This window comes from Canis aureus, chromosome 19, assembly GCF_053574225.1.
Source record: "Canis aureus isolate CA01 chromosome 19, VMU_Caureus_v.1.0, whole genome shotgun sequence".
NCBI lineage: Eukaryota > Metazoa > Chordata > Mammalia > Carnivora > Canidae > Canis > Canis aureus.
Window position 1 is genome coordinate 41,401,931 of NC_135629.1, and position 27,496 is coordinate 41,429,426.

General features: G+C 44.7%; 1 protein-coding gene across 2 annotated transcripts; it reads left to right on the forward strand.

Annotated features, from left to right (window-relative positions):
• On the forward strand, positions 1-27,051 carry SLC25A20 (solute carrier family 25 member 20). 2 transcript variants are annotated; one of them, XM_077859024.1, is made up of 9 exons: positions 1-237; positions 5,412-5,504; positions 10,181-10,308; positions 14,200-14,290; positions 23,799-23,916; positions 24,622-24,694; positions 25,040-25,149; positions 25,632-25,756; positions 26,201-27,051. In XM_077859024.1, the coding sequence occupies exons 1-9, from the start codon at positions 133-135 to the stop codon at positions 26,261-26,263; spliced, it is 906 nt and encodes a 301-aa protein (XP_077715150.1). In that variant the 5' UTR covers positions 1-132; the 3' UTR covers positions 26,264-27,051. The 2 variants fall into 2 exon arrangements, with proteins under 2 accessions (XP_077715150.1, XP_077715151.1); XM_077859025.1 differs by lacking the exon at positions 1-237 and adding an exon at positions 395-530.
• The last annotated feature ends 445 nt before the right edge of the window (positions 27,052-27,496 follow it).

Consider the following 27,496-nt stretch of genomic DNA (forward strand, 5'->3'; position numbering starts at 1 on the left):
TGTCACCAGCTCTTGCCCCGCCCATCCGAAAGTGGGTGAAAGGTCGGCGCTGCCGGCGCTGTAGCTGGGGCTGTGGAGCAGAACCCGCCCGGAACAGGCCGACACAGTGCCGGCGAGGCGGACGGACGGACCATGGCAGACAAAGCGAAGCCCATCAGCCCGCTCAAGAATCTGCTGGCCGGAGGCTTTGGCGGCATGTGCTTGGTATTTGTGGGGCACCCGCTGGACACCGTCAAGGTGCGAGGTGGCTGGGGCGCCGGCTGGAGGGAGGAGGCCCCGGGCGGAGCGCAGAAAGCAGTGTCCCCCGCGAGGCGCAGCCCGAGATAGGCGCGGGGCCCTTGGGAGCTTACATGAAAAGTCTAAGGAATCTCCCTTTCATTCTTTCCGGGGATCGGGGGCGCGGGGAGAGTTGTTCCTCGCGCCCCAAGAGCCGACAGCGCAGAGATAGCAGCCTCTAACCGTCCATCAAGGGTTCTCGTTTAAAATTCTCTCTCCTGCATCCTCTCCTGACCTGCGGCACTTGTTTGAGGGTAGGAAAGAAAAAGCGCCTCCCCAAAGCTCTGATTTGCAGCAGACCTTATAACATTAGTAGCAGGATTGAAGCAAAGCACCTGGTAAAGCCCTCCTCAGGAAGAGAGCTAGGCAGAGGCGCAGTTATTCTAGAGATGTCTTTTTTTCTTTTTTTTTTTTTAAGATTTTATTTATTTATGAGAGACAGAGAGAGAGAGAGAGACATAGGCAGAGGGAGAAGCAGGCTCCATGCAGGGACACCGATGTGGAAAGCAGGCTCCAGGCAGGGACCCCGATGTTGGGACTCGATCCCTGGACTCCAGGATCAGGCCCTGGTTCAAAGGCTAAACCACTAAGCCACCCAGGCGTGCCTAGAGGTGTCTTTTGACACAGTCCTCTGGGTCCAAGGTTTCCCCATCATCATCTCCTCACTCTCCACTGCAGAGGGAGGGGGCTGGCCATCTTCAGCCTATAACCTTCCATTAGCCTGATGGGCCTCCTGTGGGAGGTGATGATAACCTGAGATTGAGTCCCTCCCAAGGAAAGCAAGTGACTGATTTCGCCCAGGGCCAGGATGATCCTCGCAACTCCCATGTAAGGAAGCTGTGGTCAAACTGAGACTCTAGGAAGGAGGAAACTCATCAGGGCTTGTTCCCCAGTCTTCTGCACATCATGCCTCAATTCGTTCCCCTGCAGCACTTTTAGCAAGGCCTGCCTGAAGACCAAAGTCCATGCCTTGTGACTTAGCATTCAAAGCTCCATGGGAGTTTTTTTGTTTTTGTTTTTTTTCCATGGGAGTTTTCTAACCTTATTTCTGGACACACATTTGGAGGAAACTGACAGATCATGTCCAGGGTGGGCCTGTGGGGAGCAGACCTGAGTCTTGTAGAGTGGGAATTCTATGTAGGGGACTTATTAGAATACTGGTTGGATTGTTTCCACAGGGGATAGCTTTGGGGATACTTCCTCTTGGCAGGTTTGGGCAGCAAACTCTTTGCTGCCTTTTTTCATCTGGAGGAAGAGCCAGAGTCATTTTGCAGCAAGATTAGGATTAAAACCAGGCTGGTTAGGGCACATGAAATCAGATGTTTATTCAGCTGATAGTAAATGTTGTTTGCATTAGTGCTTCCCAGAAAGTGGTTTAGGCAGCACTGTCTAGTAAGAGAGAATTGATTGGTCTCTCTTCCTACTGTTGATCCATGTAGCCAGACATCTTATTAGTTCCAGGCATTTGGGACCTCTCTTAAAAGAAAACAAAAACCCTTATTTGCTGCCTTATACAAATGTTGCTCTTACTTCTGTATCCTCTTGTCCTTCCAATAGATGTCACTCTCAGGAAGAGCCCAGGAGGTGATCTCTGTCCTGATGTGTGAAAATGTTCCCTGGCATTTTTATCAGCCAGAAAGTCTCTTTTTGGTTTAAACAAAACCACAAATTTCTGATTGCAGTCCTTTTGGCCTCAGAGATCCAAATGGAAACCAGTCAAAGCCTGGCCTTACGGGCACCTTCAAAAGTCCAAGGCCACTAGTTGTGGCCTGAGAAGGCAAGAACTGCGGTATTTGAGAGTTGGAGCTTGGAAAGGCTGTATGGCAGGTGGCTAAGGGCTGGCTGAGTTCTGATTGGAGAGGTAGAGAAACCCAGACATTCTGGCTGCGAGGAGGGCAAGAGTGAAGGCAGATACAGGCTTAGCAGTGGGAGTCAAGCTGTAAAATAAGAATGAGGTACTTTAATGTTCTTACTGGCTTGGGTGGCTTATGTCATGATGGAACAAGGATGAGATTTACCCAGAATCACAGAAAGGGATCATCAGTTTTTTTTTTTTTTTAAGATTTTATTTATTTATTCATAGAGATTCAGAGAGAGAGAGAGAGAGAGAGAGAGAGAGAGAGGCAGAGACACAGGCAGAGGAAGAAGCAGGCTCCATCCAGAGAGCCTGACGTGGGACTCGATCCAGGGTCTCCAGGACCACGCTCTGGGCTGCAGGCGGCGCTAAACCGCTGCGCCACCGGGGCTGCCCCATCAGTTTTTTTTTTTTTTTTTTTTAATTTATTTATTAGAGATACACACACAGAGAGAAAGAGACACAGGCAGAGGGAAAAGCAGGCTCCATGCAGGGAGCCTGACGTGGGACTCGATCCTGGGTCTCCAGGATCATGCCCCGGCGCTAAACTGCTGGGCCACCAGGGCTGCCAGGATCATCAGTTTTAATCCACTTCTCCCTCCCTGAGGGAGGTTGTGCCTGACCATGGAGGATCTGAACGCCAATATAAGGGATTTCAGATATAAAGCAGTGGGACCGGGATCCCTGGGTGGCGCAGCGGTTTGGCGCCTGCCTTTGGCCCAGGGCGCGATCCTGGAGACCCGGGATCGAATCCCACGTCGGGCTCCCGGTGCATGGAGCCTGCTTCTCCCTCTGCCTGTGTCTCTGCCTCTCTCTCTCTCTCTGTGACTATCATAAATAAATGAAAGTTAAAAAAAAAAAATCTATTAAAGCAGTGGGACCCTCTGGACATTTCTACTGTTCTGTCCTATAAACTCAGACTTGCATGTCCTCTGCATTGCCTAGAGTGATTTCCTTATTGTGATGTGTAAGGCCCTAACAAATATAAGAATAGGAGATTCTAAAGAAACAGAAACAGCATGCTGAAAATGGTATCTTGAAAAGGTTAGTATGGTAGCAACCTGAGAAGGACTTGGAAGCAGAAGAACTCTGAACAGGAAAAACAGCCAGGAAATAGACTGCAGAAGTAACCAAGTGTATCAGTTATCTATCACAGTATAACAACTTACCTCAAAACTTAGTGATATGAAACAAGAAGTGTCATTAACTCTCACAGTTTTTGTGAGGCAGGATTGGCAGTTTAGGCAGATAGTCTGGTTGAGGATTGCTTGTGAGGTTGCAGATGTTGGCTGAGATCCAGGATGTATAGAGAACTCTTACAACTCAGTAATAAGGCAAACAAGCCAATTAAAAAGTGGGCAAAGGACTTAATATTCAGTAAATATTAAGCAAATTTATAGGGACAGAAAGTAGATTAGTGATTCCCAAGAGCTGAGAGAAAAGAGGAATGGGGAGTAGCTACTAATGGTATGGTGTTTCTTTTCTTTTTTTTTTTTTTATGATAGAGAGAGAGAGAGAGAGAGAGAGAGGCAGAGACATAGGCAGAGGGAGAAGCAGGCTCCATGCACTGGGAGCCTGACGTGGGATTCGATCCCGGGTCTCCAGGATCACGCCCTGGGCCGAAGGCAGGCGCTACCGCTGCGCCACCCAGGGATCCCTGGTATGGTGTTTCTTTTTGGAGTGAAAGAAGTATTCTAAATTGATTGTAAGGAAGGTTGTACAACTCAAAATACTAAAAACCATTGAATTGTGCACTTTAAAAGGGTGAATTTTGTACTATGTAAATTATATCTTAATAAAGCCGTTACAAAAAGTACTGAACCAGATTGCCTGACTGCCTTAGTTGGTAGAGCATGTGACTCTTGATTTTGGGGTCATGAGTTTAAGTGCCATGTTGGGTGTAGAGATTGCTTAAAAAAAATACTGAAACAAAGACAGTGCACCTACCCTGCTGCCCCCACCCCAAGACATTATCTGGGACTGTACTCATCTGAAGGATTAGCTTCCATGTGGTTCATTCACATGCTGGCAAGTTCGTCCTGGCTGTGTCAGGAGGCCTTCTTTCCTCCACACATGGCCTCTCTAGGCTGTTTGAGTGTCCTCATGACTTGGTGGTTGACTTCCCCCACAGCGGATAACCTGAGGTAGAGACAGGCAGAAGCTGGCCTTATCACCTAGCCTTGGAAATCATATAGCATCAATATCACCACACTCTATTTGGCAAAAGTGAGTTCAGTGAGTTTGGCACACATTCAAGGGGAGATTAGGACTCACTTTGAAGGGGAGAGTATCAAAGAATTAGTGGACATAATTGAAAACCACTATACTGGATATGGATGGGTTAGAACTTGCACCAGGAGAGGACTCAGACAAAGAGGAAGAAATCAAGATTCTGGAAACATCTTGAAGGACTACTTCAACAGACTTGGTGCCCATGGCATAAGAGCAGTGGAAGTAGTCAGAGGTAATGCTATGATTTCAAATCCTGAGAAAGGGGTGGCTAGGTGGCTCTGGCACAAATGGAACATTCATAAGGAGGGTAAGATTCCAGAAGTGATTTGAGTAGGGAGATCTTCAGCAGGCAGTTGGAAGTGTAGCCCTAAGAATGGGAAAGAAGGTCTGGAGATGACCAAGTGATAGTTATCACTGAGCAGAAGCTAAAGCCCTGCAATCTGAGTTTTCTGAAAGGGATTGTGGATCAGGTGGGTAGGGAGCTAAGCCTTGAAGAATGCCTAGAGTGGAAAAGGCAACAAGGGAGGGAGGTGCAAGAGGGGAGGTTTCAAGAAGAGATAGTTTGAAGCATTGGATACACCAAAAGGTCAAGAAGGATGAGGAACAAAAAAAGTAGGATTAAATCCATCTTAGTCCAGAATGCCTTTGTGGAGTGCTTGACCTAACCACCAGCATGTCACCACCAATGGAAGGGGGTGGTGGCTAGAGCTGGAGCTTTGCATCAGCCAGGTCTTACTAGCACATCACTTGCACTCCCTAAACCTAGTCTTCTCATCTGTAAGCTGGGAATACTTGTCCCACTGAGTCACTGTGGGATCTATTGGTAAGAAATAAATGATGGAAGTTAACTGGATGGGGGGGAAGGGGGGGAAGCATGCTACTCCTGACTTGTGAGTGCAGAGTTTGAATAAAATGGAAGAAAAAGAAGTCTGAATCTAGCAGGTTAAGTGAATGCTGAAGACATGTACACAAGCTCAGCTTTCTCTGTTTGGAGTTTGGTAGGCAGTTTGTTTCTGGGAGATGACTATGTTTTAACTTCTGGTTTTAGGTCCGACTGCAGACACAGCCCCCGAGTTTGCCTGGACAGCCTCCCATGTATTCTGGGACCTTTGACTGTTTCCGGAAGACTCTTGTTAGAGAGGTATGGTATCCAGGTGCTGGACATTCCTCTTAATCAGAGAACCAAATTCACAGAATTGGTTTATTATCCGCCTGGGGGAATAGAGTGACTTTCTGCAGAGGTCTAGCCCACAGCTGTGGCTGTCTCATTGTGCAGTCCTGTGCCTTCCTGTTGTTGTTCTGGAATCTTTGATAGTTCCAGCCACTGTTTTATACGGAAGACTAAAGCTAATAAAATGGTTCTCTTATTTGAAAGGCAGAATTAGGGGTGCCTGGGTGACTCAGCCAGTTAAGCGTCTGTCTTTGGCTCAGGTAATGATCCTAGAGATCAAGCCCCATGTCATGCTCCTTACTCAGCAGGGAGCATGCTACTCCCTCTCCCTCTGCCTGCTACCCGCCCCCCACCCCGCCTTGTGCACTCTCTGTCAAATAAATAAATAAAATCTTTAAAAGAATGAAAGGCAGAATTAGACCACAAGGAATTAGTGGGGAATGATTAGAGATGTAAAATGGAAGAAAATGCAAATCTGGATCAGTTGGTTCAATAGAGGTTAGTGTCAGAAGTTCATGTAAAGTCTTTGGGTGCCTGGCTGACTCAGTTGGTGGAGCATGTGATTCTTGATCTCAGGGTCATTAGTTCAAGCCCCATGTTGGGCATGCTTAAAAAAAAAGAAAAGAAAAGAAAAAAGAAAAAAAAAAAGGTAGTCAAAAAGAAGTTCATGTAAAGTCTACAGAAAAAGCAGCCAGTCTGGGGAACGGTGAGAAAGACCAGTGAATCTACAAACCCCTAGACAAAGACACTAAATTGGTTTGGGGTTATTGAATTACATAATAGCTTTTTAGGTATTTCTTAGAGTGAAAACATGGGATTTATTTATTTTTTTTAATTTTTTAAATTTTTTATTTATTTATGATAGTCACAGAGAGAGAGAGAGGCAGAGACACAGGCAGAGGGAAAAGCAGGCTCCATGCAGGCAGCCCGACGTGGGACCCGATCCCGGGTCCCCAGGATCACACCCTGGGCCACAGATAAACCGCTGTGCCACCAGGGCTGCCCAAAACATGAGATTTTATTTTATTTTATTTTTAAGATTTTATTTATTCATTTGACAGAGAGTGCACATGCAAAGGGAGTGGCAGGCAAGAGGGCAAGGCAGAAGCAGGCTTCTCACTGAGCAGGGAGCCGATGTAGGGGCTTGATCCCAGGACCCTGAGATCATGACCTGAGCAGATGCTGAACCAACTGAGCCACCCAGGTGCCCAGAAAACATGGGATTCTTAAAAAGTTTTTTTACTTTTTAAAGCGATATTAATCACTTCAATAGCACGAATATTAAAAGACCTTGTTGAGAACTTTTCCTTTGCTTCCTAAAATGTAACTCTTACATTAATACTCTATTAAATATATAGCCCTTAGTACAGAAATGAAGAAGTAGGTGTCACCCAGATAAACAGAGGATGCTGGTAAGTGATGGACTCAGCCTTGGGAGAGTTGTTCCCAGGGTTCCTGCAGTACCCATGCCTGAGATGGTGCTGCCTTTTCTTCTATAAGGCATTCATTCTTTCCTCTGTGTTGCCCAGAGTAGTGTCTGATAGAGGCTTTAGGCTTTGGGTCTGCTCAGAGTCCACTGCCCTGGTGAAAGAGAGGCAGGATTACCTGCCTCTTTGTCAATAAACACTGAGTACCTGTTTAGTGGCTTGGCAGGGTGCTGGGTCCTGGGGGCCCAGTGAGAATGACTATATAAACCCAACTCCTTGCAGAGTTAAATAGGCTTCCTTAGTCCATATGTTTGCATGTCCCTGGTTTTTGCTGTGCAGGCTGAGCACTCTGCTTCCTGAAGCTGCCAGAGATCTTGGTGTTGCATGGAGGTGGGTGGGCCAGCATAGTGGAAGGAAGGCTAGTGGAGTTGTCAGGAGGCATGAGCTTAGCCCCTTAGGATTTGGGTATCCTTCTCAGCCCAGTTGGGGAGCTGTGGGCTTTGGAAGCACTTTATCACATGCTGCTTTTGTAGATCCCCCTTGGAACCTTCTTTTTCCCCTTTACTCTTTCCTGTTAATTGCTTTTGCACTTTGTCCTCTGAGAGTCTGCTTACAGTCTGTGGCAATGTTAGGCCTTTGCAGGATCCAGCAGTGCCAACTGGTATAGCTGGCCCCTTTAGTTTAGGAAAGAAGACTGGTTGTGAATGCCCAGAATCTGTAGAGAGACAGGTTCTTCAGCCTCTGACTGGAACTTCCCAGTGTGTAGCACCACTCTATTTATCCTACAGCTCTCTCTCTTAATTTAATTTAATTTAATGTAATTTAATTTAATTTTAATTAGAGAGAGAGAGCTCTTGCAAGCACAAGCTGAGCTGGGGTGGAGGGTGAGCAGAGGGAGAGGGACAAGTGCACTGAGTGTGAGCCCAACTTGGAGCTCAATCTCAAGACTCTAGGATTAGGGACTTGAACTGAAATCAAGAGTTCAGTACTTAATGGACTGAATCACCAGGTGCCCCACCTGTAACTCTCTCTTAAAGAACAGCTTTTTTACAAGATTTTATTATTTGAGAAAGAGCGAGAGCACGAGTGGGAGTAGGGGGGAAGGGCAGAGAGAGAGGGGGAAGCAGACTCCCTGCTGAGCCCACCACCTAGAGTTATGATCTGAGACAAAGGCAGACACTTAACCGACTGAGCCACCAAGATGCCCCAAGAACAGCTTTAATATATTTTTTTAAGATTTTATCTATTTATTGAGAGAGAGAGAGAGAATGCCTGAGTGTGTGCGAGCAGCAGAGGAAAGGGAGAGAGAATCTCAAGCAACCTTGTGCTGAGTGCAGATCCCATGACCCTGAAACCATGACCCAAGCTAAAACCAAGAGTTGGATGTCTAAGGGACTGAGCCACCCAAGTGCCCCTTTAATATTTGGGGTTTGTTTGTTTGGTTTTTAAGATTTTATTTATTTGAGAGAGAGAGAGAGAGCGCGCTACATGAGCAGGGGAGAGAGGGAGAAGCGGGCTTCCTGCTGTGGGGCTTGATCCCAGGACCCTGAATGGAAGGCGTACACTCAACCAACTAAGCTACCCAGGTGCCCCTAATATTTGTATTTAAAATTATTCCTTATTCTGTTTTGAAGTGATTCAAGCACTTGAGTTTGTTACTAAAAGGGCTGTAACAGAGTAGTAAAATGATTTATCCCCTCTTTCTCCAATTATTTTCAGCTCTTCCAGTTATTTATGCTGTTTCTACCTAAATAATATACATTTATTACTATATTTTATACATTTTTATATGCTTTAGCTACCTGTTTGTAGCAGATGATTTTAACTCTTACATTCCTTTATTCCTTCTTTCTGCCCTGTCCATACAATTTTATCATGTTTTCTGGTTTAATCAAATTCACTGCTTTCATATTTACAACTTTGTATGTGTGTTTTTTCTGTTAACTAAGTAACATACTATGAGGTGCATTTTATTTCTTGTGCCACTTTTTGTTTTTATTGAGGTTGGGTTAGTAATTGTATCAGTTTCTTTTGCTTGTGTTTCTTTGAATCTTGTCTCTGTTACCCTGTATCTGAAAAGCTCTGTGGCAAGTACCTTTCTGTTTGGTTTTCCACACTGCCTAAACAGTTAAATCTGTTGTCCCACTGTGAGTTGTTTTGCTTTGCTTTTCTTAGAAACATTCCTTCTGAAGTCTTCCATCCTCATACTCCCTTGTAGACTGGCTTCTTTCCAGATTGACAGGACTCAACACCATCCTGGTAACCCCGTTCACCTCTCTTGGGCTGAACCCTTGGTTTCCTGAGTCCAAATCTTCCTCTTCCCTGGTTTACCAACCATGTTTAGTTGGGATATCAATTTGTCTATTTACTGGCTACTGATATAGTTGATTTTATCACCAAACTGTATGAGTGAAAATTGATGTGCTGTCTTACTATTGTTTCTAACAAAAACTCCACGTCTCGGGTAGCTCAGAGGTTGAGTGTCTGCCTTCAGCTCGGGGCGTGATCCCGAGTCCTGGGATCGAGTCCTGCATCGGGCTTCCCTCAGGGAGCCTGTTTCTCTCTCTACCTATGTCTCTGCCTCTCTCTGTGTTTCTCATGAATAAATAAATAAATAAAATCTTAAAAAAAACAAAAAACAAAAACCTCCATGCCTTAATACATGGAAAATACAAAAATATCCTAATTCCCTGTTATCTTACCTCAAGTAAGTCAGATCACTTTGTACATCTTGTTTTTTAGCCTACTTTTTTTAGTGGTCTCTAAGTAGACTTAGTAGATTCTTCTCATGTTACAGCATGATTTAATGGCTGTGATAGTCCATTTATGGAATTCCCATCATTTGTCTTGTTAGTGTCCTATTTGGGAGTTTTTTGGTTTATTCCAAAAATTTTGGGAGCTTCATATTGCCTGGTGTCATTCTCTTTTTACATCTCTTAGTATTTTCTTAGAATAAATTTCTAGACAGAGAATTTCCTGATGAAAAAGTATGCTGCATATTGCCAGATTACCTTACAGAACGAAAGCTGTTTGCAGTTTCTTCAGCAGTGTGTAAGAGGACAACTATTTCTGGGGTTTCCTTCCTACTTAAAGCTGTCTTTGCTTGAAGAAGAGGTGAAGGAAGGAAGCCAAAAGTTAGAGGACACATTGCTTTCCTGTTTCAGCAGATAAAGGGTAGTTGTTTCTATAAACAGTTTCTGCTTCTGTGATTCCTTACAGGGCATCACTGGGCTATATCGGGGCATGGCTGCCCCCATCATTGGGGTCACTCCCATGTTTGCTGTGTGCTTCTTTGGGTTTGGTTTGGGGAAGAAACTGCAACAGAAACACCCAGAGGATGTGCTTAGGTGAGTACTTACAGGTCTGGAGCTCTTGAAGTTGTTCTGCCTGATGATGTGACATGGGTTAAAGGAAAAAATCTTGGCAGATAAGGAGTGGCTTTCTTCCCGGACCCCTAACACTGGCTCCTGGTTGCCCCACATGAGGCAGGTACTTGAGTTTCTTTTGCTCTGTGAAGTAAAGGGGGAAAGAAAACAACCCAGAGCCCTCCCCATCCTCCCTACCAGCTTGTCGTAATTTCTTCTGTGAAATAGTATCACTTACTGGAGATACTAGTGATAAGTAATAAGACAGCGTTGGGAGGTGTGACTGCTACAATGTGTATAAAATTCCATGAACAGGGATCCCTGGGTGGCGCAGCGGTTTGGCGCCTGCCTTTGGCCCAGGGCACGATCCTGGAGACCCGGGATCGAATCCCACATTGGGCTCCCGGTGCATGGAGCCTGCTTCTCCCTCTGCCTGTGTCTCTGCGCCTCTCTCTCTCTGTGACTATCATAAATAAATAAAAATTAAAAAAAATAAAATAAAATTCCATGAACAGTACCTGAGGCTGCAGTAATGACAACGGTAGCCTTGTTTCCCATCACTTGGTTAGGAAAAGGGAAGGCTTGAACTTTTGTTTTACATCATTTTAGTAACATGATTATAGTTATTTCAGTTACTGGTTTTTCTGTTAAGTGAAATAAATTAGTAAAATTTATATGTTAGTATACATTTTTTCATAAACTTTAAAGAAGTTGGATTTGGGTACGAAGAGGCAGATGAGTCAGGATTACAGCTCAGAATTTGCAAAGTAGTTAATAAAAACATCAACTTTGGGACGCCTGGGTGGCTCAGCGGTTTAGCACCTGCCTTCCGCCCAGAGTGTGATCCTGGAGTCCCGGGATTGAGTCCCACGTTGGGCTCCCTTCATGGATTCTGCTTCTCCCTCTGCCTCTCTCTGTCTCTAATGAATAAATAAACAAAATATTTTTTTTAAAAAATCAACTTTTTAAAAAACTAAACGTTTTTTAACTTTTAATTGAAATGTAGTTGATGCGGTATTAGTTTCAGGTGTATAACACAGTAATTTGACAATTATATACATTATGAAGTACTCAGCATGATAAGTGTAGTTACCATCTGTCACCATATGAAGTTATTACATTTATTATTGACTGTATTATATTCCCTGTGCTGTACTTCACATCAGACCAGCTTCTTGGGATGCAAAGGAATTCTGAATGGAAATGTGGAATGGCAAGGTGGCTCAGTCTTGAGACTTGCAAGGTGACAATTCCTGGGAGGGGCTGCAGGCAGTATAGAACCCACAAAACCTAACCAGGCTTGGGATCTAGTAGCTTGAGGGAGGAAATCCAGGGTGCTGTGCAGTTGTTTTCTGTTATTACTTCAGGTCAGAGCATGCTGAGTAAGGGTCTAGGACATAGATAGAGATGCTTGTTTTTTGTTTTTTTGTTTTTTGTTTTGTTTTTGTTTTTTTAAGATTTTATTTACTTATTCATGAGAGACACAGAGAGAGAGGAAGAGAGAAGCAGGCTCTATGCAGGGAGCCCGACACGGGATTGGATCCCAGGGATAGAGATGCTTACAATGTGAAACTATTTCTGGAGTCCTTGTGACCCTCCAAATGTGTCCAGCTTCTATAAATAGCAACAGGTGGCCACAAATGTGGATGTGTATAGGGTCCTTTTGAAGCTGTGTTTGATTGTTGGTAGGTCCAGGTAGGTCCAAATGTCCCATGGACACATGTCCTCTCTGAGCACCTGGTCTTCTGGCTTATGTACCAGCTCGTAACTGTATCAGGACCATGCACTAAAACCTCCAATGGGGTCATTGTTAGTACTTTGGCCTATAGGTTATGTTCCTTGTACAATCAGATCAGCATGCAGAGAAACACTTTCTGCTTGAGCAAAGGTCAAGACACTCGGGACCCCAACCCCATAATCCGGCCATCTTTTAAATTCTGAACATCAGCCTTGCCCCGTTCCCCTCCCTGCAGTGGTATTTAGGGACACTGTGAAAATGAGTATTACTAGGACCATGGAGTGGACACCCAAGAGGTCCAGACTCACAGATGCCACCCTGGGGCGGGGGGTGGGGGTGGCAGAGTGGGCCAGGCAGTCACAGAATGTCTACAGAATACCCTGTGCACACAAAGAGATCCCATTTAAGGGAAAGTCCTTACTCCCAGGAGATGGGAGTGTCCCTGACCTGGGGTATGGGCATCCTGCAAAGAACAGAGCATGTTGGTCTCATGAGGGGAAGTTCAGTTGTGGAGAGGACTCTTCTTGGGGATAATAATGTGAACTGAGACTGTGAAGGAGGCCATGCATGAAAGCAAGTCTCTTGACTGTAAAACAGTCAACCTGTGTGTTAGACCTGCATGCCTGAGGTATATGTGTGATCTCTACCTGGGGTGAGATTAAGAACAAACCAGGGCTGTTGAAACTGATACCCTGCCTGGAGGGAAGGACCTGCATAGATGTCTCTGTACCCCCAATTTGACACCTGCTCTCTAGATCTTGGACTCCTAGTTGGGTGGGGCCTGCCTGAAGGCTCAGCTGTCAGAGGGTGGGGGTCAGGAGGGACCTGAGGTACTGGCAAGTAACTGAAGCTTTTTAGCAACATATATATATATATATTAACTTGCAGGGGCTCTGTTGAAATGCTCATTGTAGCTTTGTGCTCCACTGTGTCCTGGCCACCCTTGGTTTTTGTTGTTGTTGTTGTTGTTAAGATTTTATTTATTTATTTATTTCTTCACGAGAGAAACAGAGAGGCAGAGACATACAGGGAGAAGCAGGCTTCTCACAGAGAGCTCGATGTGGGACTCGATGCCCGGACCTGGGATCACACCTTGAGCTGAAGGAAGATGCTCAACTGCTGAGCCATGCAGGCGTCCCTCCTGGCCACCCTTGTATTACTAATCCCAGAAAGAAAAGGAGATGACAGCTATACAGGCAGCTGTGCGCTATAGATGCTTGGAGTCCCAGAGTCCTCTGAATACTTGGCATGGTTCATTCTTTGAGAGCCAGGGTGAGGATCTGTATCTCTGGCCACTGGGGGACCATTCCCTGCACAGAGGGCCACAGAACCCATCATGCCTATCTGGGTACCATCCCTGTCTGGGCCTTTCTCAGCATCTTATAGCATAGTCCTTGCAACTGTCCTGGCTGCCCTTCAGCCTTTGGAGGTGGCCACCCTCCCCCACCCCCGCCACAATGCTTGTCCTGCTTGTGTCTTGACTCAGGACGTTTGTGGTCCAGACGAAGTGAGATTGAAGGGGAACTGGGGTCGATCGAGACCCAGATCTTGAGTTAGAGGCTTTTTTCCACAACAACTCTGAATTTGACAAATGGAGAATCAGGGATCCATGAAGCCTGAAGACTTGTCTGTAGGGTCTGTGTATCACAGGCCCAGGAGAGGGAGCTGTATCTCACTGTAAAGCTCCTTCCTTGGGTGAGGCCAGCTGAGTGTGCAGCTGACCTTGACCACGTTCATATTGTTCTTGGCATTGAGAAATTTGCCCTGGGAAATTTGATATCAGAATACACCTAGAACTTGGCTTTTGTGCAAGATATAACACTTGTGCTGGGCTCTTGTCTAGTCCAAGTGCTTCTTTTTTCTTTTTCTTCTTTTCTTTTTAATTTAAATTCAAGTTAGTTAACATATAGTGTAGTATTGGTTTAAACAATACAATGTAGTGATTCATCACTTAGTATAATACTCAGTGCTGCTCATCCCAACAAGTGCCCTCCTTAATGCCCACCATCCATTTAGTGCATCCCCTGACCCTTAGTGCTCCTTCCCCCAACCCCCGTCATCCTCTTTGCTGGAATTGCCTCTGTTCTGAGTGGTTAGTCACAGGTGCTTGCTTCTGGTTTTTGTTTTCAACACAGCTACCCCCAAATATTTGCAGCTGGGATGTTATCTGGTGTATTCACCACGGGAATTATGACCCCTGGGGAACGGATCAAGTGCTTGTTACAGGTAAGGGTGTGATTTGGGGTGGGAGGATGTGATCTGCGGGGAAGTGGCTAGCTTTTTCCATTCAGTATGCAATTTTGTGTGGATGTTTATGTTCACCCTTTATAAAGGCTTCAGGTCAGGTGTGCAAAACAGTTTCAAGGTTTTCAGGAACATGGAAGCAGTCGTAGTAGAATCAAGAACCAGGACAGTATAACAAACCAACCAAAATCTCACACCTGTAACGTGTCATTCCAGACTTATCCACTCTTACTAACAGCTACTTCAGGAACTCAGAAAGGTGAGTCATGTCTCTTCAGAGGTGGAAGGGAGGCTGCTTCTGCCCAGTGTATCTTGTGTCTCTACCAGTTGCCCAAAGGCTCAGTGCCCTTGGAGTGCTTAGCTTCTTCACAGGCCAAGTGTGTGAACTGGCTGCCTGCCTTTCCACACAGGGCTCCTTTTATTTATTTATTATTTTTAAAAGATTTTATTTATCTATTAATGAGAGAGAGAGAGAGAGAGGGCAGAGACACATACAGAGGGAGAAGCAGGCTCCATTAAGAGAGCCCTAGGTGGGACTCGATTCCTGGACTCCAGGATCATGCCCTGGGCCAAAGGCAGATGCTAAATGAGCCACCCAGAGATCCCCCAGGGCTCCTTTTAAAACAACAACAACCAAAATTACTGCTTTTTTCTTCTAATGACTAAAGTAATTTAACACGCAAATTTTTTTTTATAAAGATTGTATTTATTTATTCATGAGAAACACAGAGGAGGAGAGAGAGGGGCAGAGATACAGGCAGAGGGAGAAGCAGGCTCCACACAGGGAGCCCGACGGAGGACTCTATCCCGGGTCTCCAGGATCACGCCCTGGGCTGAAGGTAGTGCTAAACCACTGAGCCACAGGCTGCCCTTAACACACAATTTTTGCTAGAAAATTTTCATAATGCAGAAAATCACACACACAAAAAAATGTATTTATCACCTGTGATACCATCCCACTGTTAGGCTTTCTGTCTGAATTCTTCTAATCTTTTTGGTAAACACATATGTTAAGAAATGTTAACGCTTGGGCAGCCCCAGTGGCGCAGTGGTTTGGCGCCTCCTGCAGCCCAGGGTATGATCCTGGAGACCCGAGATGGAGTCCCATGTCGGGCTCCCTGCGTGGAGCCTGCTTCTCCCTCTGCCTGTCTCTCTCTCTCTCTGTGTCTCTATGAATAAATAAATAAAATCTTAAAAAAAAAAAGAAATGTTAACTCTTAAAATTGGGGTCATATAATGCATTATTTATGTAACCAACTTTTTTCACTTGATGGTACCTGATTTTCCATGCGGTTATTTTTCTCAAACATCATGTTATTATTTCATTACGTGGCTGTCACTTACCCAATAATCTCTTATCTGGGGGCATGACAAATTATATACGATAGTGAAGATCTTTGTAAAGAAGTTTTTGGGGCAGCCTGGGTGGCTCAGTGGTTTAGCACCACTTTCAGCCCAGGGCGTGATCCTGGAGACCCAGGATCGAGGTAGGCTCCCTGCATGGAGCCTGCTTCTCCCTCTGCCTGTATCTCTGCCTCTCTCTTTCTCATGAATAAGTAAATAAAAATTTTTTAAAAAAGAAGTTTTTGCGTGTGTACTTGATTATTTTCTTAGAATAAATGTCCAGACTTGAAATTATTATGTTTCAAGGTGTATACTTTTTAAAACAAGATTTATTTTATTTTTTTATTTTTTATTTTCTAAGATTTTATTTGTTTATCTATGAGAGACACAGAGAGACGCAGACCAGTCCTAGAACTAATAAGAGAATCAGAAAGGTCACAGGACACAAGATTAATATATAAAAGTCAACTGTATTTCTATAAACTAGCTATGAACATGTAGATAACAAAATTTAATTACAGTACCATTCACAATGCCATTTTTCAAAGTCAAAAGAGAGAAAAGACTTAGGTGCAAATATAAGAAAACATGTACAGGCTTCACAGTCCTGATGAAAGAAAGTAAAAGTTCTAAACAAATGGAGAGACATACTATGTCTATGGATTGGAAGACTCAAAACAGTATCAATTCCATCCAAACTGATCTATAGGGACGCCTGGGTGGCTCAGTGGTTGAGCATCTGCCTTTGGCTCAGGGCATGATCCCGGGGTCCTGGGATTGAGTCCTGCATCGGGCTCTCCACAGGGAGCCTGCTTCTCCCTCTGCCTGTCTCTGCTTTTTTTTTTTAAGATTTTACTTATTTATTCATGAGAGAGAGAAACAGAAAGAGAGGCAGAGACAGGTAGAGGGAGAAGCAGGCTCTTCGCAGGGAGCCTGATGTGGAACTCCATCCCGGGACTGGGATCACGCCCTGAGCCAAAGGCAGACGCTCAACTGCTGAGCCATCCAGGCATCCCTCCCCTTTATTCTTGAAGGAGATTTTTGTTAGACATAGGATTCTGAGTTGACAAGTCTTTTCTTTCAGTACCTGGAAGATACTGTGCTATTTCTTTCTATCATCCCTAGTTTCTGCTGTCATTCTGGTTTAGGTAAGGTGTTATTTTCCTCTGGCTGCTCTTAAGATTTTTTCTTTTCTTTTAGAAGGAGAGGAGGTGTAGAGGGAAGGGTAGAAAGAGAATTTTAAGCAGGCTCCATGATCAGCGCAGAGCCTGATGTGGGGCTCGATCTCACAACCCTGAGATCGTGACCTGAGCTAAAATAAAAAATCAAATGCTTAACTGAGTTCCCCAGGTACCCCAAGCATTTTTTTTATTTATCTTTAGTTTTCAGAAGTTCATTTGTGATATGTCATTACATGGATATATATGGGTTTTTCTGTTTAGTATTTTTTTTTAAGATTTTATTTATTTATTTACAAGAGACACACACAGAGAGAGGCAGAGACACAGGCAGAGGGCGAAGCAGGCTCCATGTGCCCGATGTGGGACTCGATCCTGGGATTCCAGGATCACACCCTGAGCAAAGGCAGACCCTCAACTGCTGAGCCACCCAGGCATCCCTTCTGTTTAGTATTTGCTCAACTTCTTGAATCTATGTGTTTATGTTTTGCCACATTGGTAAAGTTTTGGAAAGTTTTTGGCAGTGATTTCTTTTTATTTATTTATTTATTTATTTATTTATTTATTTATTTATTTATTTATTTATGATAGTCACAGAGAGAGAGAGAGAGAGATAGGGAGAGACACAGGCAGAGGGAGAAGCAGGCTCCATGCACCGGGAGCCCGATGTGGAATTCGATCCCGGGTCTCCAGGATCGCGCCCTGGGCCAAAGGCAGGCGCTAAACCGCTGCGCCACCCAGGGATCCCTTTGGCAGTGATTTCTTCAAGAATCTTTTCAGTCCTGTCCTCTTTCCTCCTTTCCTTTTGGGATCCTGAGGCCACAAATACTAGATTTTTGTTGTTGTTGTTATAATCACACAGGTCCTTGAGGTTCTGTTCAATCTGTTTCAGTCTGTTTTCTTCCTGTTGTTCAGATTGAGTATTTTCCATTGTTATGTTTTCTGGTTGAGTTTTTTCCTCTCTTGCCTCTGTTTTGCTCTTTAAAAAAAATTTTTTTAATTTATTAATTTGAGAGAGGGAGAATGAACAGGAGGGGCGGTGCAGAGGGAGAGGGAGAAGCAGACTCCCCGTGGAACAGGGAACCCTATGCAGGACTTGATCTCAGGACCCTGGGATCATGACCTGAGCTGAAGGCAGAGGCTTAACTGACTGAGCCACTCAGGCGCCTCTTTGGATCTTGAGTGAGCCATCCATTGAGCTTTTTATTTTGGTTGTATTTTTCTCTTCCTTTCTTTTCTTTTTCCAATTGCATTTTTCAATTATAGGGTTTCCATTTGGTTCTTCCTTACATCTTCTATTTCTGTGCTGAGACTTTATTTCTTTGCTGTGGCTTTCTGTATTTTCATCTGCTTTAAGCATATTTATAATTACTTATTGAAGGATTTTTATCATGGCTGCTTTAAAATTAAAAAAAAAAAAAACAAGGAAAACAAAACAAATCTTCATCACATAATAATGGTTGTCTTAGGGATCCCTGGGTGGCGCAGCGGTTTAGTGCCTGCCTTTGGCCCAGGGCGCAATCCTGGAGACCCTGGATCAAATCCCACGTCGGGCTCCCGGTACATGGAGCCTGCTTCTCCCTCTGCCTATGTCTCTGCCCCCCTCTCTCTCTCTGTGTGACTATCATAAATAAATAAAAATTAAAAAAAAAGATTATATTTAAAAGAAATAATAATGGTTGTCTTACCTTGGTGTTGTCATCTGTTGCTGTCTTTTTTCTTTCAGTTTGAGATCTACCTCATTTGGGGTATGATGAGTGATTTTTTATCAAAACTAGTTATTTGGGGATCCCTGGGTGGCTCAGTCTGCCTTCGGCCCAGGGTGTAATTCTGGAGTCCTGGGATCAAGTCCCACATTGGGCTCCCTGCATGGAGCCTGCTTCTCCCGCTGCCTATGTCTCTACCTTTGTCTCTCTGTGTCTCAAATGAATAAATAAATAAAATCTTAAAAAAAAAAAAAAGAAAGAAACCGGTTATTTGCATATTATGTTGAGATTGTGGATCTTATTTAAGCTTTCTGTTTTACCCGGCTTTCTCTGACTCTTCCAGCAGGAAAGGAAAGGTTACTGCCTTGTTACTTCCAGGTGGAGGTAGAAGTCTAGGTTCCCAGGGCACCTGGGTGGCTCAGTGGTTGAGCGTCTGCCTTTGGCTTAGGTAATGATCCTAGGGTCTTGGGATTGAGTCCCACATCAGGCTTCCCATAGGGAGCCTGCTTCTCCCTCTGCCTATGTCTCTGCCTCTCTGTGTCTCTCATGAATAAATAAATAAAATCTTTAAAAAAAAGTCTAGGTTCTCTACTTGGTCTCTGTTGGCACCTCAGGGTGGGGCACTTTTTACTGCTGGGTGGGTGTGGGAGTTCCATCGTTTCCACTGACCCCATTGGATAAGAGGTTACTGGTTACCAGCTGTCAGGGATGAAAGTCCTAGTTCCCTACTTGGCCTTCTCTGACTCCACCCTGGCAGCATGTTGGGAGGCTTGTAATAGCCCTGCAAGGGTGGAAGTCTAAGCTCCCCACCTGGTGTTTGCTGGTATGGATGGGAGTGAGGCCCCAGGTTCCCCCCTCCCCCCATGGGGTATGGCTAGAGTAGAGTGTTTATTGTCTAAAAATTTTTAATCTTCTAAGATGTTCCTTTCCTGGTCCTTTGTCTAGAGAACACAGATTTTTGTTGAGGTTTCTTTTTGGTCTATGCTTGCTAGCATTCCTGGACTGCCAATTTCCTCAGCTCCAGGTCTGAGATATATCAAAAAGAAAATCCAAGAAACTTACCACCATGTCATTCCTCAAGTTCAAAGGCCCCTAGCCAGTCTCTCTTTTTGTCCAAACTTTCAGAGTCATCTCATGTTTGTTTCAAAAATAATGTCTAGGGATCCCTGGGTGGCGCAGCGGTTTGGCGCCTGCCTTTGGCCCAGGGCGTGATCCTGGAGACCCGGGATCGAGTCCCACATCGGGCTCCCGGTGCATGGAGCCTGCTTCTCCCTCTGCCTGTGTCTCTGCCTCTCTCTCTCTCTCTCTCTCTCTCTCTCTGTATCTGTCATAAATAAATAAAATATTAAAAAAAAATAATGTCTAGAGTTTTTGGCAGCTCTTCCTGCCCATGAGTTCTGTCCACCTTTAATAAAACTACCTTTTTCACACTGAAAAAAAAAAAAATCTAAGGTTTTTTGTTGTACTTTAGCAGGAAGGATAGGGAAAAGTACTTCCTAGAAGTGAAGTATATTGATTTGACTAAGGGAATATTTGTTTTCAGTAACTGTATCCATCAATCATTTCCATCATGGCTTTTTCTTTCTCCATTATGTCTGAAGTCCTTTCCTGCTCCTAGACGAAACAATCCCTATCCATACTCTTCTCTCGAATTCCTCTTTTTTGGGGGTGACTACTTTATACCTATCCCTTCTTCTCAAATCCCTACCCTCTCAGCAGATAACTTGGCTTTCTTCTTCACTGAGAAAACTGAAACCACCAGAGGAAGACTTCACCAGATGCCCTTCACCACCTCCACCCACCCCTCTGGCACCTGTTATTCTACCCACAGCTACCTAGCTTGTTTCCACCAAGGATGGCCCATACTTCTGCTAGATCCCACCTCTTCTTTATGTCCTGAATTCTATCTCCTTTTACCCATCTGTAGACCTCACTTCAGTAGTTCTTCTTTCTTTCTCCCTTCAATATAGATTTTTACTCTCCACTGGATTGTTCTCATCAGCAGTAAAAGCATAAACATGCTGTGTTTTCACTTTAAGAATACAACTCTCGGGGATCCCTGGGTGGCGCAGCGGTTTAGCGCCTGCCTTTGGCCCAGGGCGTGGTCCTGGAGACCCGGGATCGAATCCCACATCGGGCTCCCGGTGCATGGAGCCTGCTTCTCCCTCTGCCTATGTCTCTGCCTCTCTCTCTCTCTCTGTGACTATCATAAAAAAAAAAAAAAAATTTTTTAAAGAATACAACTCTCTATTTTATTTGCCACATCAATTTCTTTGCTTCATGTCTTTCTTCCCCCTTAAGTCAAAACTCTTTGAAAACATTTTGTGTGTGTGTGTGTGTGCGCGCGCGCGTGTGTTTTGTACTCCTTGTCTATAGCTCCTCTTCTCTAATTAGTAAACCCACTTGAGTCTGACTTTTGCCTCACATATCCAACAAAAGTATTTTTGTCAAGGACGCCAATGAGCTTTATACTAGTCTAATGTTCAGTTCTTAGTCCGCATCTTTCTTGATCCATTGGTAGAATTTAACTCAGCTAATCCCCTCCTCTTACTTGAAGAGCTATTTTCATTTGGGTTCTCTCCCGATTTTCCTCCAACCTACTTGGCTGGTCCTTTTCGGTCTCCTTTGTTGATTCATCATCATCTTCTTGATCTTTTAACATTCATGCTCTATAGGGCTCCTTTCTACTACATGCATTTCCTTGATGATTTCTTTTTTAGCTTGTGATTTTATTTTATTTTTTTTGGTCTCGTAATTTTTAGATACCATATATATGCTAATGATTCTCCAGTTTATATCTCTAACTCAGGCTTTTCCTGAACTCCAGATGAGTTTATCCAACATTTCCATTTGGATGCTAACAGGCACCTCAGAGTTACCATGTGCAAAAATGAACTCCTTGTCTTCTCCAATAATTGTTCACCTACAACCTTCTGCAGCTCAGTTGGCAGCAACACCATCCTTCTAGTTGTTCAGCTCTAAAGCCCAGGAGTCATCCTAGATTCCTCTCTTTCTGTCACTGTACATATCCCATCTGTTAAACAGTTAAGCTTGCTTTATTTTTTTTATTTTTGTTTTTTTTTAAAGATTTTATTTATTTATTCATGAGAGGCACAGAGAGAGAGAGAGAGAGAGAGAGAGAGAGGCAGAGACACAGGCAGAGGGGGAAGCAAGCTCCATGCAGGGAGCCTGATGTGGGACTCGATCCTGGGTCTCCAGGATCACGCCCTGGGCTGAAGGCAGGCACTAAACCGCTGAGCCACCCGGGCTGCCCCAAAGCTTGCTTTAAATATATCCCAAGTCTACCACTTCTCATCCCTCCGTTTCTAGCTACATTGCTCCAGGTCACCTTCATTATGTAATAGAAGATTCTGATAATATGTCAATTCCATACCAATCCTCTTTGGCCCCTCATGTCACTGTGAGTCAGCTCTAGATCTCTGGTCACGTGGGTCTCCTTGCTATTCCTCAGATATGTGAAGGTTTATGTGTGCCTAGATCATTTGGGGAAGTTTTATATATATATATATATATATTTTTTTTTTTTTTAATAAATAAGATTTTATTTATTTATTCATGAAAGACATAGAGAGGCAGAGGGAGAAGCAAGTCCCCTGCAGGGAGCCTGATGTGGGACTCGATCCCAGAACTCTGGGATCACGCCCTGAGCCAAAGGCAGATGCTCAACTGCTGAGCCACCCAGGTGTCCCCCGGAAGTTATATATATTTTTTTAATTTTTATTTATTTATGATAGTCACTAGAGAGAGAGAGAGAGAGAGAGAGAGAGGCAGAGACATAGGTAGAGGGAGAAGCAGGCTCCATGCACCGGGAGCCCGACGTGGGATTCGATCCCGGGTCTCCAGGATCGCGCCCTGGGCCAAAGGCAGGCGCTAAACCGCTGCGCCACCCAGAGATCCCGGGAAGTTATATTTTAAAAAGCCATTCATTGCTATTTGAGTGACACTATCTGAAATTTATTATTTTTAGAAAAATTGATGTCTTTCCAGTGAAAAGCTTTCATAACCAATATTATGACTTTTTAATTCATTTCCTTTTTTTAATGTCCCTTGGAGGTGCTTTAGAGTGTTATTTATGCAAATCCTGTTACTGCTTGATGCACATATGTTTTATTGCTATTTTTTTTAAGATTTTATTTATTTATTCATGGGAGACACAGAGAGTAAGAGAGGCAGAGACACAGGCAGAGGGAGAAGCAGGCTCCATGCACCGGGAGCCCGATGTGGGATTCGATCCCGGGTCTCCAGGATCACGCCCTGGGCCAAAGGCAGGCGCCAAACCGCTGCGCCACCCAGGGATCCCGATTTTATTGCTATTTTGAATGGGATTCTTTTCCATTATCTTCAAATTGTTATTGCTGGTACGAAAGAACATTATTGGACTTATATGTTTATTTTGTAAATGTTTCTCCTTGGTATTGCTAAAGCTTAACTCTCCAGCTTGCTGTGGATCTTGCATGGGGTTCTTTCTCTTGGGGTTCTTTCTCTCAGATCTTTTCTGGGATTATCCCTGCCTGCCTTACTCAAGCTCTTAATCTTTTAGGCCCTGAATCCCTGAAGCCAGTATGGGGGCCTCTCCATCACTCTCCCCTGGCTCTGTACAAGACCTCTATCCCAGCACTTAGAGCTCAGAATAGCCATTTCCTTATCACCTTTCCTTAACCAAACTTCATGATCAGTTAGAGCTTGGAATGGATTTGGTGCTCATTTGTTGAAGGAATAAGTGAATGACTGAAGTATTTGTCTCCCCCTTTCTAGACCTTCCAACTAGCTTTATTGGGAATGCTCTTGTATTTGAGAAAGTTCCTCCACTTATTTTCCAACTCCCCTGTTGACTTTTTTCTTGTCAATGTGTGCATACTTTGTGATATTTTCTTTTTCTTTTTTTTTTTAGATTTTATTTATTTATTCATGAGAGACACACAGAGAGAGACAGAGACATGGGAAGACATGCAGAGAGCCCAATGTGGGACTTGATCCTGGGACTCCAGGCTAAAGGCAGACGCTCAACTGCTAAGCCACCCAGGTGTCCCACTTTATGATATTTTCATGTAACCTTATTTCCTAGTGATATCCACCAATATTCTATGTTCCAAATAACTATCAGTTTGATAGTGAAGTCTTTCATTGGTCTAATGCCTCATCACCATTTCCACACTCACCTTGTAATCTTCTATAACCTGCTGAGTCTGTTGACTTTGATATTGCTGCTGCTGACTTGATGACTTTTTCCCTCCTTCTCAGATTCAGGCTTCTTCAGGAGAAACCAAGTACACTGGGGCCTTGGATTGCGCAAAGAAGCTATACCAGGAATCTGGGATCCGAGGCATCTACAAAGGGACAGTGCTCACCCTCATGCGAGGTAACCTTTTATGTTTTCCACCTGAGGTCACCTTGGGGGGGCTCATCTGAGTTAAATCTGCCACAGAGGGATCCCTGGATGAGCTTTGGCACTGTACAAGCCATACCTCTGACAAGGCTGGCATGATGTGTCCTGGTTTTAGACAGTCTCACCCCTGGCCAGCATGGACACAAATGAGGCTAGGAAGACTCTGTCTTCCTGGCAGGCTGGCCCTCAAGGATGTAAGTCAAGACAGTGGCAGTTACAGGGGAGTGGCAAATAGATTGAAATCATGGCTGGAGGGATGAGTGGGAGGAAAGAATGACTAAGGACACTGGAGCTTTCCCTGGTTTCAAGAGGCATGGTCTGTTGGGGTCGCAGTAGGAGAGACAGCCATGGCCTTACCCCTGTCCTGACATGGCATAGAAGCTTGGAGGAAGGCCAGAGACTAGCTGTAGTTTGTAACTTGGAGAGGGTGTGTCTGTGGGAACCACTTGGGGGATTTTGAAGGTGAAATGATGTTGTGTGTGTTTGTGCCCACTCACACCAGTGCTTGTCCCCAAACAGCATCTAATTACTGCAAAATGATGACTGCAAACAGGAGGTGCTACTGAGGAACTTCCCAGAAAACTTTCAAAGAGCCAGCACTAAGCTTGGCTCTTCTAAGTTTTAGAAATCTGTGAGGATTTTATATCATTTACTTTGCTTCTTTCTGGCCCCTAACAGATGTTCCAGCCAGTGGGATGTATTTCATGACATATGAGTGGCTGAAAAATATCCTCACTCCAGAGGGAAAGAGGTGAGGAGAAGAAAACTTAGAGGCCACTTTGTTCAGTCATGGGTTGGTTGGCCTTTCCTGTGGATGGGTCTGAAGGCAGAGTGGTTCTGGCTCCGCATCTACTTTCTTCCCCTTGCTGCTGAGACCCAGCTAACACTGCTGACTTTGTACCTCATCTGCTGGAGCAAGTATGTGAAACAAGTTCATGAAACCACCTTCAAGGAGTGGCAGCTGGCATGTCACGGGAGCCCTGGCCTTGGACCTCCTCCCTTCTCTCTGTAACTGCCCCACCTGCCATGGGAGGGATGGTCTGAATGCTGTGCTCACAGCCTTTGTCTGACTGGGACTGCGGTTGGTGTTCTGCAGTGTCAGTGAGCTCAGTGTGCCTCGGATCCTGGTGGCTGGGGGCATCGCAGGGATCTTCAACTGGGCTGTGGCAATCCCCCCGGACGTGCTCAAGTCCCGCTTCCAGACTGGTTAGTGGAGGGTAGTGGGGCAGATGAGGGTGGAGTGGGTCCCAGAACTGGCTGCCCCTGGGGTGCAGAGCTCTTAGGGCCCTAGAGATATTCACTCTCCATAGCAGCACCCAGCATCGGTCTGACCAACTTTTTCCCTTGCAGTCATTTCTTTCCTGGAACCCTAGACTTATTTCCCATTGGCCAAAACACAAAATAAGTGAGATAAGCAGTCAAATGAACTCTGCTGCCTTCACATGACCAGAAGGACTGTTTCATTCTTCATTCTTTTTCATTCGCTCAGCATCAGTCCAGACACTGAGTCTGTTTGTCCCAAGGTGAACTGTGTTGTCTGTGGACTGGTCCCAGATGACCTAAAGGGTGTCCTCTTCCTGATGCTGTGACTCTGCAGGAAGACTTGACTACAAAATTGTCCCCATGCGGGTCACCATAGGCAGGTCAGGAAACTTCCTAAAGCCTTAATAGTTGGATTCCACCCACAGCACCTCCTGGAAAATATCCTAATGGTTTCAGAGATGTACTGAGAGAACTGATCCGGGATGAAGGAGTCACATCCTTGTATAAGGGGTTCAATGCAGTGATGATCCGAGCCTTTCCAGCCAATGCGGTGAGTGGAAGACAAGGGCTGTGCTTTACCTTCAGAGCTTAGAGCAGGGTGCAAGGTCTAGGCGGGCTGACTTTTGCTTGTTCCTAGGATTGGATCACTTTTCCCCAAATTCCACCCTCAACCAGAGCTTCCTTATTTGCTTCTTTTCCTGAAGCTTTAGGAGGGGTTGCTTTTGGGATTCTTTGAGGGGAGGGGCTTTGATTTCATGACTTGGTCATCAGAAGTAGACAGTTGTGAGACATGGATTTTCTTCCCCTCTTAGGAATAAAAAATCACAGCTTGATTCCCTGATCTGGGGTGGGAATGAAGTTGGGGAACAGTTCTGATCAGAACTAAAGTTAGGGAAGGGTTCTGGTCCTGACAGGGTCAACCAAGCATGATGGTAGGATCTCTGTGATAGTCACAATTCCTGTTAGCTTTTCTCTTCCTTCTAACTCCTTTTAGGCCTGTTTCCTTGGCTTTGAAGTTGCCATGAAGTTCCTTAATTGGGCCACCCCCAACTTGTGAAGCTAAAGGCTGTTTGAGGTTTCTGGATAACGGAAGCTATTACGGAAGAGGAGCAATCGGCAGGACTAGGCAGTCCTGAAAGGCAAAGGGAGGGGAATGGTGGGATCAGAGCTCTGTACATGGACTTGTTGAGACCATTGCCTTAATGACACCCTCTACATGGATAACTTGGTGTGCCATTTTGAAACTTGAATTTACTCATGTCAATTTACGGGATCTCAAGAGGATTTGGAGGTGGAATAAGTAGCTTCTAGACCAGATTCCAGCTGTGGTCAGAGAGCTGTCTAGTGGTTGACTAAAGGCCCTTCTGTACCCAAAATATTACTCCAGAAAGAGGAAATCTTGGCTTCTCACTGGAGACACTATGCATGTTTTCAACCAGCTGACCAAGAGCTGGTGTTTCCTTTGATCCCTACTCAGGAACACCCACCTGATTTCCAGAGTGTCACTTAATCCTGGTCTGCACATGGGGATGTGGAGCTGAGGCCCACATCTCTCTGTCCAAGTGTACTGGGCAAATGTGCCTGGGGCATATAGCCCCTGTTAACAGTCAGTTTTTTTTTTTTTTTTTTAATGCATGCAAGAAATAAAAACTAAAACTATAGTAACCTAATTTGCCAGGAGTAGATGAAGAGCTTTCCCTCCTACACAGTGAGGAGGATTTTGAATCAACACTCCTCGCCTGCTGAGATAAGTGACAGGGGTGTAGGAAAAGCTCTTTTTACACATTATTTTCTCATGAGAGTGCCCTATTTTAACAGGAAACAATAAATATTGTTTCTAATTTTTGCATTGTGTGAAATTATTTTGATTCTGGGTCATTTCAGCAGGTAGCCTGTGGCCTTGGTGGAGGCTGTTAGGGATCCATAATCCCTCCTTGATGGCTTCAGGCAGGGGCTTTGGCCCGAGAAAGAGGAGGAAGTTTTGGTTAGCCAGCCTTACCTGACTGTCCTAACAGCAGCTGCTTGATAGAGAAGGTGGGGGGGGGGCGGGTGACTACCTGATTGCTAACTGTTCTGATAGCCCTCAGTACAAGTCTGCAGCCTTTTCCCTTCATTCTTTCACCTCTCTGCCCTGAGCTAATGCCATAGAAACATCCACAATATATTTTCTAACACAAGCAAGATAGTTGATTGTTCTAAAAGCCAAAAGCAATCTTGACTTTTCTTTTTTTTTTTTTTTTTCAAAGATCTTATTTATTTATTCATGGACACACAGAGAGAGAGAGAGAGA

Bases quoted from the DNA above. Each gene is read 5' to 3' on its own strand.
- SLC25A20 (XM_077859024.1), top strand. From the start codon at position 133: ATGGCAGACAAAGCGAAGCCCATCAGCCCGCTCAAGAATCTGCTGGCC. The intron at 24,695-25,039 runs GTGAGGAGAAGA...GGTGTTCTGCAG, and splicing joins CTCACTCCAGAGGGAAAGAG to TGTCAGTGAGCTCAGTGTGC. The intron at 25,757-26,200 runs GTGAGTGGAAGA...AACTCCTTTTAG, and splicing joins GAGCCTTTCCAGCCAATGCG to GCCTGTTTCCTTGGCTTTGA.